This window comes from Heterocephalus glaber, unplaced genomic scaffold, assembly GCF_053883595.1.
Source record: "Heterocephalus glaber isolate CG9 unplaced genomic scaffold, H.glaber_assembly_v1.0 deba00001608, whole genome shotgun sequence".
Classification (NCBI taxonomy): domain Eukaryota; kingdom Metazoa; phylum Chordata; class Mammalia; order Rodentia; family Bathyergidae; genus Heterocephalus; species Heterocephalus glaber.
Window position 1 is genome coordinate 20,426,820 of NW_028258379.1, and position 12,945 is coordinate 20,439,764.

At 33.0% G+C, this 12,945-nt stretch overlaps 1 protein-coding gene across 11 annotated transcripts in view; it reads right to left on the bottom strand.

The window, feature by feature from the left end:
* The window catches only part of Cep128 (centrosomal protein 128), a 428,016-nt gene that overhangs the window by 161,271 nt on the left and 253,800 nt on the right, over positions 1-12,945 (bottom strand). The window contains exon 20 of one of the 11 annotated variants that reach the window (XM_087195437.1): positions 789-3,061. The exons of the other annotated variants lie outside the window; for them this stretch is intronic. Within the exon in view, the coding sequence (XP_087051563.1) occupies positions 3,006-3,061 (56 nt within the window). The 3' untranslated portion in view covers positions 789-3,005. Of the gene's footprint in view, positions 1-788; positions 3,062-12,945 lie in introns of those variants that run through there. 11 annotated transcript variants of the gene reach the window in all.

Genomic DNA, 12,945 nt, shown 5'->3' on the forward strand with positions numbered 1-12,945 from the left:
ATTTTTATATAGAAATATTAGGAAATGAAATACTACACAGTTATTCAAATAAAAATGAAATACATGTGATAAATTCTGGATAGGACAAAGCAAATTAGAAAATTAGAAAATGAGAAGTGCTGAGGAATTTATTCAGAACACAGCCCAAAGATGAAGAGACTGTTAAAAGAATACATGGAAGAACAATTATGAATGACAGATTTGAGAGGTTCCAATAACAGGACATTAGGAATTAAAGAGGAAGGAAATAAAGGAAATGTTAGACACATATAAGATGAAATAATGGTTCAGAATCTTCTCTAATTCTACACGTGATAGAGTGGACTGTCTATCTGGGAAATGCTGAGGACATAAGTAAACCACACTCTGGATGTGTCTGAATGGGTCCTGGAGGCGTAAACTTTGAGCTCCACATCTGATCTGCTGCCCCTTTCTCTCTTGTGCGGTTCCCCTCCTCTGCTCACAACTGCAACTGACTAAGCAGCTTTGTGCTTCCACACCCTCCTACCATCATGCCTTTGTCTTGGGGCCAGTGGACTATGGACTGAATCCCTTGAAATCATGAGCCAAATTAAATTTATCCAACTTTAAATTGTGAGTATTGAGTATTGTTTCCTAGTGACAAGAAAGCTAAATACATCAAGCTTTCCTGGAAGAAAAAGTTATTAAAGGAGTTAAAAAAGAAAAAACCTACATGAGCTTATCAAAGTAAGATCATAAAACACTGCCAAAAACTCTACAATTTTATTTATTTATTTATTTATTTTTGACCGACACATTACTGTTTTTTAATATAATAATTGCATTACATCAAGATTTCATACATGGTAAAATATGGACCTTATAATGATCAAAAGTTTCCAAAAGTATGTACTTGCTACATGTTAAGGTCAAAATATAAGTTAAGGATTTGGTTTTCTTCTTTTGTTTTTGTTGTTTTGAATTTATATTAAATGTTTTTTTTAAAGGCTGTAACATGAAAAAAGCACAGATTACATTATGATGACCAAGGCAGTGCTCTACACGACAGAAATCAAAACAAAACAAATGTATACAGTAAATATACTAGTGCTGAACACAGTACTTGAAATTTAACCCAAGCTGCATATGCATAAAATGATCTGACTACAGGATTATGCAAAATAAATTTTTTTAGAACACCACAATGTCAACCATTCTGACTATAAAGTGACTTATTCCCCCAAAGAGTATTTTGAGACAATTTCTGTATGACATTAAAAGAACTGACATAACACTTAAATACTACAAAAATAGTTGAAAACATATTTGTAATGCAGTTCTCTATAAAATATACAGTTAATCTTATTACTTAAAAAACTGAAAAGCAAAAGACCACCCTAAATAATGGTGAAAACCTCAACAAAGAAAAATGCTCATCATTTGGATATCATTGGCAAAAAACTGATAAGATTTTGTCGAGGGGAACAAGGAAGGTATCTAATGAAGTCATTCATGTAAAGTTTGTTCAAAAATGTTCATAAAGTTGTAAATTTCTGCTTGTAACATCTTAAAATATTATACCATGAACACACTTTCTACTATTTAACTGGAAGACAAAAGAATATCTTGAAGAAAGTATTTCTCAAAATGAGGTTCAAAAGTCCAAAAGAGTTCTAATGTGGGCTCAGTAATAAACATGGTAAACACACACCCTGGGTGATTATTCTACACTCTGAAATGCCCTACGGAAAAGAGCAACACTTAAAAGTGAGATCCTAAACATATTTCTGACATGTTAGAATTCTCTATAAGTTTATGTTGTGAATACTGCTTTTTGTTTTAAAACAAGTTCCAGGCACTAAGAGAAATGTACATGCCTCGGAAATGAACAGGAGAATGTCTATAAACATTTTCCTTTGATGTTTTCATTAGTTTCAAACTAAATTATATGAAGAAAAAACAATACATGAGTACAAGCTTTGGAAAAGTAGTATTTCTCATGAAATGGGGCATTAAAATGGTTAAAAGATAATTTCTTAAATGTTTACAAATTTTAAATCATTCTGAATTTAAAACTAGATCATTAACTAAAATTAGGGTGCTATATATCATCCTTCTGTTTCAGTATCATTTTTATGCCAAGGATGTGAAAGGTAACCATCATCATCTAAATGTAAATAAGTTATAATGGTACAATCTTAGTTTAATTTAATTTTAGTTAATGATCTAGTTTTAAATTTAGAACAATTTAAAATTTATACATTTAATAAATTATCTTTTAATCTTTTTCAGATGCCCCATTTCATGAGAACTATTACCTTTCCAAAGCTTGTAGTCGTATATTGTATTTTCTTCATATAAAAAAGATAGAAGTATATGTATCTTTATTCACAATTGTTGGTATTTTTTGCATTTTCCTGAAGATTATATAAACTGACCCCAAAAGGTGGTCAGTTTCAAAAGTGTGGTTGGAGAGAAACTAGCACAGGTAAGATATTTTACTGAAAAGACAAATTGTTTTCTTGTATCATGAGTAAAAAGAAAAAATATTAGGCATTATGTCCCACTCAACAAATGGAATGTATATACAAGTGTGGTTAACAAGCAATTGCCTCATTGTTATTTAAATCAGTTCATAAAAATCTAATCTATGAACAAAAAATTCCATATTCTCTACTATAGACTATAAGAATCAAGTATTATATCTAAATATAGCTTCAAAACAATAAATTAAAATTAGCTTTCAGACATCTCTGAAATGGTTAGTTCTATCTAGGCTGGCAACAAGTTTTTCCAAGCATTAAATGGGAACATAAACAAAATGCATAGTTGAAAAATGGGGATCAGACCCCTTCTTCTTCATACATTGTATGATGATTGATATACTCAAAACCTGCAAATTCATATCCATCTAGCTCCCTCACGATGTCATTATCACCTGGGGTGAGCTGGACAGGTTCATTAGTAAATTCAGGATCAAAGTTGTCCGAACCGAATTGCTCAGATATTTGGTTTAAACAGAGGCACCACCTGCTTTTGCTCCATCATGTCCCAGTCCATATTTTGAAAGAATGGATGCTCCTGAATATCAGCAAAGCACCTGTGAGGATGACAAACCAGTTGTTCTTTTGGGTCCTTGTTCAGAAAACCCTCTAGGACACTAGCAGCTTGTACAGACAGAAAACGAGGTATGACAATGTCTCTTTCCAAAAATTACTTGCAAGACATGCTCTATTGAGTTTTCATAAGGGTTATCAGAGCTCTCATCAAGATGGAATGGAGACTTTCCAATCATCTTGATATATATCATGACTCCAAGATTCCACCAGTCCACACTGAAACTGTAATCTTCCCTTCTTATAAATTCTGGAGCCACAAAATTAGGAGTGCCACAGAAAGTGTGGGTTGTGTCTCCTGGCTGTAAGCCTTCCTCACACAAGCAAAAATTGATGAGTTTAATGTGCCCTTCTGAGTCTAGTAATACATTTTCTAATTTTAAAATTCTGTAAAGTATTCCTTGCCGATGAAGATAGTTGACTGCTAAACTGACCTCTGCAGAGTAAAACCTAGCATGTTCTTCAGGAAGCATTCTTTGTTGCTGCACATGAAACAGTAGATCTCCCCCACTGACATAGTCTAGAACAAGGAACAGTCTGCTTTCTGTCTGGAAGTAAGCATACAGTCCAACTAGAAAAGGACAATTGGATGCCTGCTCTAGAATGAGCTTCTCTCTCTGTATCCGATCAACGCTGACATGCTCTTTTTTCACTGCTTTCATTGCACACATACGACTTGATTCTTTCTGTTGGACTAACAGTATTTTCCCATAACTTCCTCTACCAATAACTCGGAACAAATCAAAGTCCTCAAGACCTAAACCAGATGAAGCTTTGCCACTTTCCTCGGTGTTCCCTGCCTCATTCTCTTCATCAACTTGTTCTAAAGCCTCATGAGTTGAAAGGTTATGTGGGATCGCTGTGTGTGCTGGGTCTGAAGCCATGGATGATGGATCGACTGGCATCGTGGGCTCTGATGGTAAAGAATGCTGCCCACACTCAACTGTGACAAGTTTGTGGCATTTCTTGTGAACTGAGAGTTTGCAGCTGGTGTACTTATACACCTGGCAGTCAAGTCCCCCCCTACACGGTCTGTGCAGACAGCACAGTGAGCTCGCCTGCTGAAGCGTTTGGCCTGAAAAGTGTGGTCATTCACATAATACAGCTTTCTCCAGCAGCCTGCGGCTGTGGTGGATGGATTTCTCTTCTCTTATTCAGATTTCCACCATAAAAAGTACCTTAATATAAACGTAGAAAATTTGGAAGATCATAGTTATAGCACATTATTATCCAATTGTGAAAAAGGCCTTTAATAAAAGGCTATGAGATTACATGCATTAGTGTATCTAACCTACAAAAATGAGAAATAAAACATCAGATATGCAGTGATATTATAAAACATCAAATAGTTCCATATGCTAAAAGCAACCATGCATCATTTATCAGCCCCCAGTGCTTATACCTACCCACCCTCATTTTAATTGATTTTTGTAAATATCTAATAGAAAACAAAAATATAAACATTAAACTATTATTTTAAAAAGATTTTTATCAGTGAGACAAATTCTATACTTTTTAATCTTACTATAATTTTCAGTGGAGGTGACCTTGAGCTATAAGAGAATTTACTTTTTTGTTGTTATTACTTTTAACTTCTACTAAACCAAAGAATCCTTACTTAAGCCAATAGAGGAAGAGTACAATTATTGGGTGGCTCTTTAGAATACTGTGAATAATAAGATGAATTGTAGACCCAGAAAAGTGTACAGGTTTGCCATAGACAACTATTTCCAATATTTTATCAGATAATAGGTTATCAATTATTACATACTTTAAAGACAGAAAGCTAAATATTTTCAATAGAAAAATCAAATATCTATAAAATCAAATATCTATAAAAGGTGGTGCATTGATCTGATTAAGTCTTTTTTAATTAAACATGGAGACTGAGGATTACAGTTCATTGCTCTATAGTTAAATGGCTTGAATGGCAGCTAAGTAGTACAGAAAATCTTTAATAAATGCTGACTTCTCCTATATCTCCATGAGTTACACATGGTTTGTGATGAATAAAAATACAAGACAGACACATTTAGGGAAGATTATCAAACCTAAACTCAATGTAGACATTCTTTAACTTTGTGTCATAGAACACAATCACTGTCTCTATGAAAAAACAGGACCGAGAGACTTTTCTATTTGTTATAAGTAATTAAAAGTTAAAATCCCCTTTCTGGGCCAAAGAAAAGCTATGAGAATAAACAGGACCAAGCAGGCAATCTACTAATAACAAACTAAAAAGTGGTGGCCATGTCAACAATGCAGACAAACTCACCACTCTTTTGGCCAGCTGGGTAAACTGAATGCTTTATTTTAATGAGCTGTGGAGAAAGCTTGATTGATTACAGGTGGTGTTGCTTTATGGCCTACTGTTCACAAATCACTGAACTCCTTATTGTATTGTCTGTATACAGTAATCTGTTTTCCTCTACTTGATTTTTTTGGGCGGAGCAGAAGGGACAGGTTGGGGGGATTATATATCTTCCAAATTATTCTCACATATCAATACTGACAGGCTTTTGAAGTTTAAAACCACCTTTCACAATTGCAGTTTGATAAAAGCAAAAGTAGAGATTTACAATTAAGAGATGACCTATATAAATACTGACCTTAAAGTCTAGTGGCATGCCTATCATAAATTACACAATTTAAGCTTATTTTTCTGGAAATATCAATAGGACATATACCCTAGTTACTTGATGTAAAATAATCAGTTCTATAGAATTCATTAAATATACAGATACTCAAAATAGTAAGAAACAGTTTTTAAAATAATCTTCATAAGAAACATAGAAGACTTCTCTGAAGTTCATCATCATTAACAAATGTTAAGATAGTAACCAGCAAAATAAAGTAGACTGAAAGTGTACAGAAAAAATGTTTTTAAAACAGAAATGCTAATACTTTACTCAGCATACTAAAATATTTGTGGAAATTTCATTTCTATAGAGAATCCAGAAAGATAATGAAGAAACAAATAAATAAATCCAATATAAGTAACTCTTTTTAAGCAAAATACTCAGCATGCATATATATATTAGAAGAAGGCAAAACAATTGTGAACCACATATATCTTAAAGTTCCAATGCTTTTAAGACTTTTCTAGATGCCCTGTTTTTCACTAAAGAGAGTGCCAGTACATGCCCACTAAAGTCACATCTGAGGTATTGCTTATTATTCCATTTCTTCTAAATGTTCTCTAACCTCTAAACCAATTGGTTAGGTTCATTTTACCAGAACACACTATGCTTTCTAACAAGCAATGTGAATTTCCTCATCCAAAAGAACTACAGCATCCAGGAAAAATATTTTAATAATATAAAAACTAAGCAAAAGTCTACAGGTAACACTTTTTTGCATAATCATTCCATTCAAGTTTACAAATTAAGTGAAAATTATCAATAGCAATTTAATTCCCTTTTCTCAAAATATGTTTCTAAACTCAAAGTTAAAAATCTATGTTGCAAAGAGTTTTATATTTAAAAACAAAGTGTGTAATGTGAGAAATCTTGGAAAAGACAGATAAATGTTTGTGTATTGCAAGACTGATATAATAGCACTTCTTATACTTGGGCAGTTTTCTACCTAGAATCTATTTTAGGACCCTGATTAAAAATAACAGGGAAATTTATAGACAGAGCAAAAATTAAAAATTATCATTCTACTGGAAGAGTTATATAATTATAAACCATTTTAAAACAAATCCATTCTGAAATTATAAAGGAATCCTTTGTGGTATTTGTTTGTACAATTAAAGGAAGCCAGAATGTTCATTAAAGGAAATATATTATCGTTTCTTGCCTCAGTAAAACTATTGTTTCATTAATGAGCTGATAAGCATTGTAAATATGCATTAAGGCAAAAGAATATTCCACTCAGAATGTAAAATTGCTTACAACCTACAATTCTGGCCCACCACTGATTTTCCTGGAGATATGTATCCCTTTATTTTCTTTTATTTCTTTTACTTTTTTTCAAGCAGCAGAATGCTAGAAAAGATGAACTCCTAGAAAGTCTCAGAAATTAATTAATAAGCTCAAAAAGTATGCTATATTTCTGCAAAAAAACAACAAATAAAGGATTCTGAATAATTGGTCCTTCATAGGAAATAATACATCTGACTGGCAAACTCTGAAACAATTCAGCAGAGAAAATAAACAGGGTTCTGAAAAAGAAGTCAAACCATTTTCTTTTACCTACACATAAGAATTTTTAGGGAATTTCCTGAATATTCATTCTAATTTTTTTCCAGTTTTAAAACCATACTTTTTTGGCATAGAGAATTGGTAAAAAGCAAAATGAATTAGAATAGCTGAGATCTAATGATGAATTTGACACATATCAATTGTGTGATCTCTAAACTTAAATCAAAGAACAATTGAAAAGATTACTAAAAATAATGAACTATCCTTGGTGTACAATAAACAGTCAAAAATGAATAGTTAATGTAACGATTATTATTTCTGTAATTCATTACCATTATGACTCTTATACAGAGATTTTAGAGATCACATCATAAAAATTTTCCATTCTTGCTCACCGATAAATGAACCAACCTAAAGTGCTGAAATTCTGTAATACATTCCATGACTGCTGCAAAATACAAGGAAAGGATCTGAAAATATTCAATATCAAATGTAAAACATTTTAGTACAGGTTACATAAAATTTATAACAACTTAATTTTCGTCTCCTTATAATGACATTTTTTATTGAAGTTTTAGAAAATCTCTCAATAGTTTTAAGTGAAGAAAACCTATGCCACGAAATGTGTGTATATACATTTTATATTTATATATGTATGTATGAACAGGAGAAAAAAAGCAATATTTTAGCCTAACTTGCTTTATTTCCAATATTTATACAGGTACTGAGGTAATTTTATTACAAAGAAGTCACAATCACAAATAGCTCAACCATCTGAGGTCTTCTTTAATATTTTTCTACATAAAATGACTCAAATATCTTGCTCCATTACTTGAATGCAATATACAGGCACAGTTTTCCATTAATATATAAAGATTCTATTGTGTGTAGCACGTTACATCTTGTTTAAACCACAGACGTATAATAATGATCAAGTGGTTAATCTCATTCCTCCTTACTAAGTTATAATGACCACAACTCCTTTTAACATTCATGGATTCTATACATGGATTTTATATTTTAATTAATCATTCTTTCTCATTTATTGAAAAATTCAACACACACAAAAATAAAAATTATAATAAAACGGCTTGCTATTCATTGTGTTAAGGGATATTTAAGTCTTTCTTATCTTGCTACTATGAATGATGATTCTATGAACACTTTTGTAACATATGACTCATTAGACTTATTTTGAGTAATACGTAAGATTAATAAAACAGGAAATGTTGTTATTAAAACATATAAAATAATAAAATGTTTTCAAGAAAAAAATGGACAAATTTAGCTTACCCAAACAATTTCTGATAGTGGTAATCCATATCCAAGCACTTGACTATGTAAGATATAAATTTATGCTAAAAGGCAGTAAAATTGGATTTCATTATCTAGTAACAATTACATCATATATATATATATATAAATATATATACTTCTTCCTTTGCTTATTGTACCTATGTGTCCTTTCTTAAAGGTCTACAAGTTTTTTGTCCATCTGTGACTGAATTGTGTCTATTACTGATATGCAGGAATTGAATTATTCTTCATATTAATCCTGGGTAATTTAAATTTTAGAAACAACCTATAAATCTGAAACAACCTACAGAATTGGAGTGAATATTTGCAAACCATATATCTGACAAGTGGTTAATATCCAGAATATATAAAGAACTACAAAAACTTAATAGTGCTCTTCCCACTGCTCTACTTCCTGGCTGCCATGAGATGGCATCTTAAATTAACATCCCCAGGAGACTTTCAGGAAGAATGATGGAGTGGTAAGCAGCAGCAAATTAGCGTCTCTGAAATCTGGAGTCCAGACACTGGAATATAGCAATATATGGAAGAGAAGAAAGAGGGCAGTGGGCCCGTGGGACCCAGCAAGGATCTGAAGTGAGAATTAGAGCCCATGGGGAGACCGAAGAGAGGGATCTTAATGCCATGGAGGGAGGTGGTAAATGGTCCTTTCTTCCTAAATCATAGCTCATGGTATGAGAGAGGTGGCTTAAACCTACAGAGGCATAATGACACAAGTGCCTCCAGAAGGCTCCATGGAGAAATGCACCAGTGGAACAGGGCAGGGGATGCTACACGATGTAATACCTCCTGAGTGATTCGGACTCAAACATCCCCAGAAGGTGACAGACCAGTCACCATTTTAGAAATTGTCCAACTGAACCCAGGACTCAAAGCAACAGTGGGTTGGCTCCATCTCAGTCCTCCCTGTGTCACGGTGAGGTGAACCTATGGGAGACACCCAGGGTCAAGGGGCTGAGTTCAAGATGGCAAGAGCCACCTAGAGTGTTGTGGGCTGAAGAACATGGGTCACAGCCTCACAGCCAGAAACCGGGATCAGCATTGAAAATGCAGGTTTGCTGGGATTATCCTCAACATAACTCTAGTTCAGGCTGGCTGGGATCAATCAACAGAGATCTGGACTCTGTCTGTCCCTGTTGTTGACCAGTGAGAGCAGATACACACCCTGAAGTAGACATTTTTTTTCTTTCTTCCTTCCTTGTTTTTCCTTTTGTTTGTTCTCGTTTTTATGATGTGAACATTATTTCTAGTTCTTTGTTGTTGTTCTTTTGTTCTTTTCTTCTTTCTTTTTCTTCCTTCGTTTCCTACTGTATTTTTCACCATTTATCTTTCAGCCTTGCTTCTAATCTCTTTCACTTCTATTTTTCTATTTTTTCCTGTTAACTCTTTTAAATTTTCTCCTCTGGGAGTAAAATCACTTTGTTGAGGAGATATTTACTATACACTAGTTTCTGGTTCGTTTTAGATTTTGTTAAATAACTATAAAACTTGTTCATAAGGTTAAAGGTGCCAAGTGATATTAGAAATAATTTCTGAGATAAAGAGATGATGAAGGTAATGAAGAACATGGTTAGTGAATCAAGAGTAGATAGAGATTTTTAAAAATAGAGATTAGGAAAATGGTGAAAGCCATGATGACCTAACATAGGAAAGAAATGGAATCCATGAAAGAGTTCAAATAGATATCCAGGAAATTAAAAATTCTACTGAAAGTATACAAAGCATAATGAACCGATGTGAGGACAGAATATCAGATCTAGAAGACACATTTGCAGGGAGCAGTCATGAAAAGAAAAATTTCATAAAAATACCAAGGGACCACAAAAAATCAATCTAAATGATGTAAAGAAGATTAACATAAGATTGATTGGAGTCATTGAAAAAACAGGATATATTGTAAACAATATAAGCATAGAAAAAGAATTTGATATAAAGAAAAGTGGAGCATATAGAACTGTAATTAGCCACGATCAGAAAAAAAAATACACCAAGGCATATAACAATCAAGATTCTAAACTTCAACACAAGAACAGAATATTAAAAGCTGTTAGAGAGAATAATCAAATCACCTATAAAGGAAAGCCCATTAGAATCACAGCAGGCTGCTCAACACAAATACTTAAGTCAAGGAGAGCTTGGAGTGAAGTACTACTTCAAGTGCTAAAAGAAAACAAGCTACAACCCAGATGTACTCCACAAAAGTATCTTTCAAAATTGATGGAGAAATAAGATACTGTCATGACAAAGAACAACTGAATAAATTCATGACTATGAAAATAGCACTCCAAACTGTTCTGAAGAATATTCTAGATAGAGATAAGGAAGACTACAATTCCATGAACCCCAATAGAATGACTCCACCAGGTAAGGCAAGTAATTAAACGGGGAAAGAAAAGGGAAACAACAATAGGAAAATTATATTACAAAGTTAAGTCAATACATATCCATTGTAACCATCACTATAAATGCTCTCAATTCACCAATGAAAAGAAAGACTGGCAGAATGGATCGATAAACAACATCCAACAATATGCTGCATACAATAATCACATTTAACTCAAAAGGAAATTCATGACTAAAATTCAAAGGCTGAAAAACAATAACCTGTATGATAGGAAACCAGAAAAAAGCAGAGGTAGCTATTCTATTTACAGACAAAGTGGATTTCAATCCAAGACTGATCAAGAAAGACAAAGGTCACTACATCCTTGTTAAGGGAACAATACAAGAGTAAGAGAAAACAATCATAAATATATATGCACCAAATACCAGCACAATCAACTATATAAAACAAATATTAACAGACATGAAAAAATCAAACAAGTACTAATACAATTGTAATGGGACATGAATACACCCTTTTCACAAACAGACAGATCAACTAGGGAAAAAAAAAAATCAACGAAGAAATATCAGGACTGAACCAGACCTTTGAATAAATACTTTCACCAGAATACACATTCTTCTGAGCTGCATGCAAGATGTTCTCCAAAGTAGACCGCATACAAGCTCATAAAACATGCTTAACTAAATGCAAAGGAACTGAAATTATCGCATGCGTATAAGACTATACTGCAATGAAAATGGAAATCAATGACAAAAGAAACCACAAAAACTGCATAAATATGTGGAAATTAAATAACACCCTCCTGAATAATCAATGGATCACAGATGAAATTAAAGAAGAAATTAGATGGCTTCTACAATTAAATGATAATACCAATACAATATATAGGAACTTCTCAGACACAATGAAAGCAGTCCTACAAGAGAAATTCATAACAGTAAATTCCCATATCTGAAAAACGGAGAGAGCTCAAATAAACAACCTAATGTTGAGCCACAAGAGTCTAGGAAAAAAAGAGCAAGTCAAGCCCAAAGCTTGTATGAGGGAAGAAATTATAAAGATCAGAGCAGAAATTAATGCAATTGAGACTAAGAAAACAACACAAAGAATCAATCCATTCAACAGTTGATTCCTTGAAATATTAAATAAAATTGACAAACCCTTAGCTAACCTTATCAAAAAAGAAAAGACTCAAATCCATGCAATTAGAAATGAAAAGGGTGAAATCACAAGGGATCTTGAAGAAATAGAGAAGATCATCAATAACTACTTCAAGAACCTGTATTCTAATAACATGGAAAACACAGAAGAAATGGACATATTCCTAGATACATATGAAATACCACAACTAAATCAAGAAGATATAAAAATTCTAAATAACTCAATATCAATGAATGAAATTGAAGCTGTAATTAAAAACCTACCCATCAAGAAATGCCCAGGTTATGACAGATTCACTGCTGAATTCTAAAAGAAATTGAGACAAGATCTAAAAGATACCCTTTGTTCCTGAGTAGAAAGAATCAATATAGTGAAAATGGCCATACTTCACACTAGGCCTCAAACTCTTTAATGAAATTGAAAGGAAAGTAATATTCCCAAACTCATTCCTGTAAGCAAGCATTATACTGGTACCAAAACCAGAGAAGAATCCAACAAAACTAGAGAACTACAGACCTCTCTTCCTACTGAACACAGAAGCAAAAATTCTCAAACATAATGCAGCAAATCATCAAAAAGATTATATACCATGATCAAGTAGGATTCATTTCAGGGATGGAGGGATGGATCAACACATGCAAACAAATAAATATAATATAATTACAGTACCAAGGACAAAAACCACATGATCTTCTCAATACACACATAAAAAGTATTAAACAAAAGTCCAACACGCATTCACGATAAAAACCCTACAGAAAATTGGAATAGATGGTCTTTATCTCAATCTGACAAGAGCCATCTCTGACAAATCAATAGCCAACATCATACTTGACAGTCAAAAACTGAAAGCTTTCACTGTAAAATCAGGAACAAGACAAGAACTTCCACTATCACC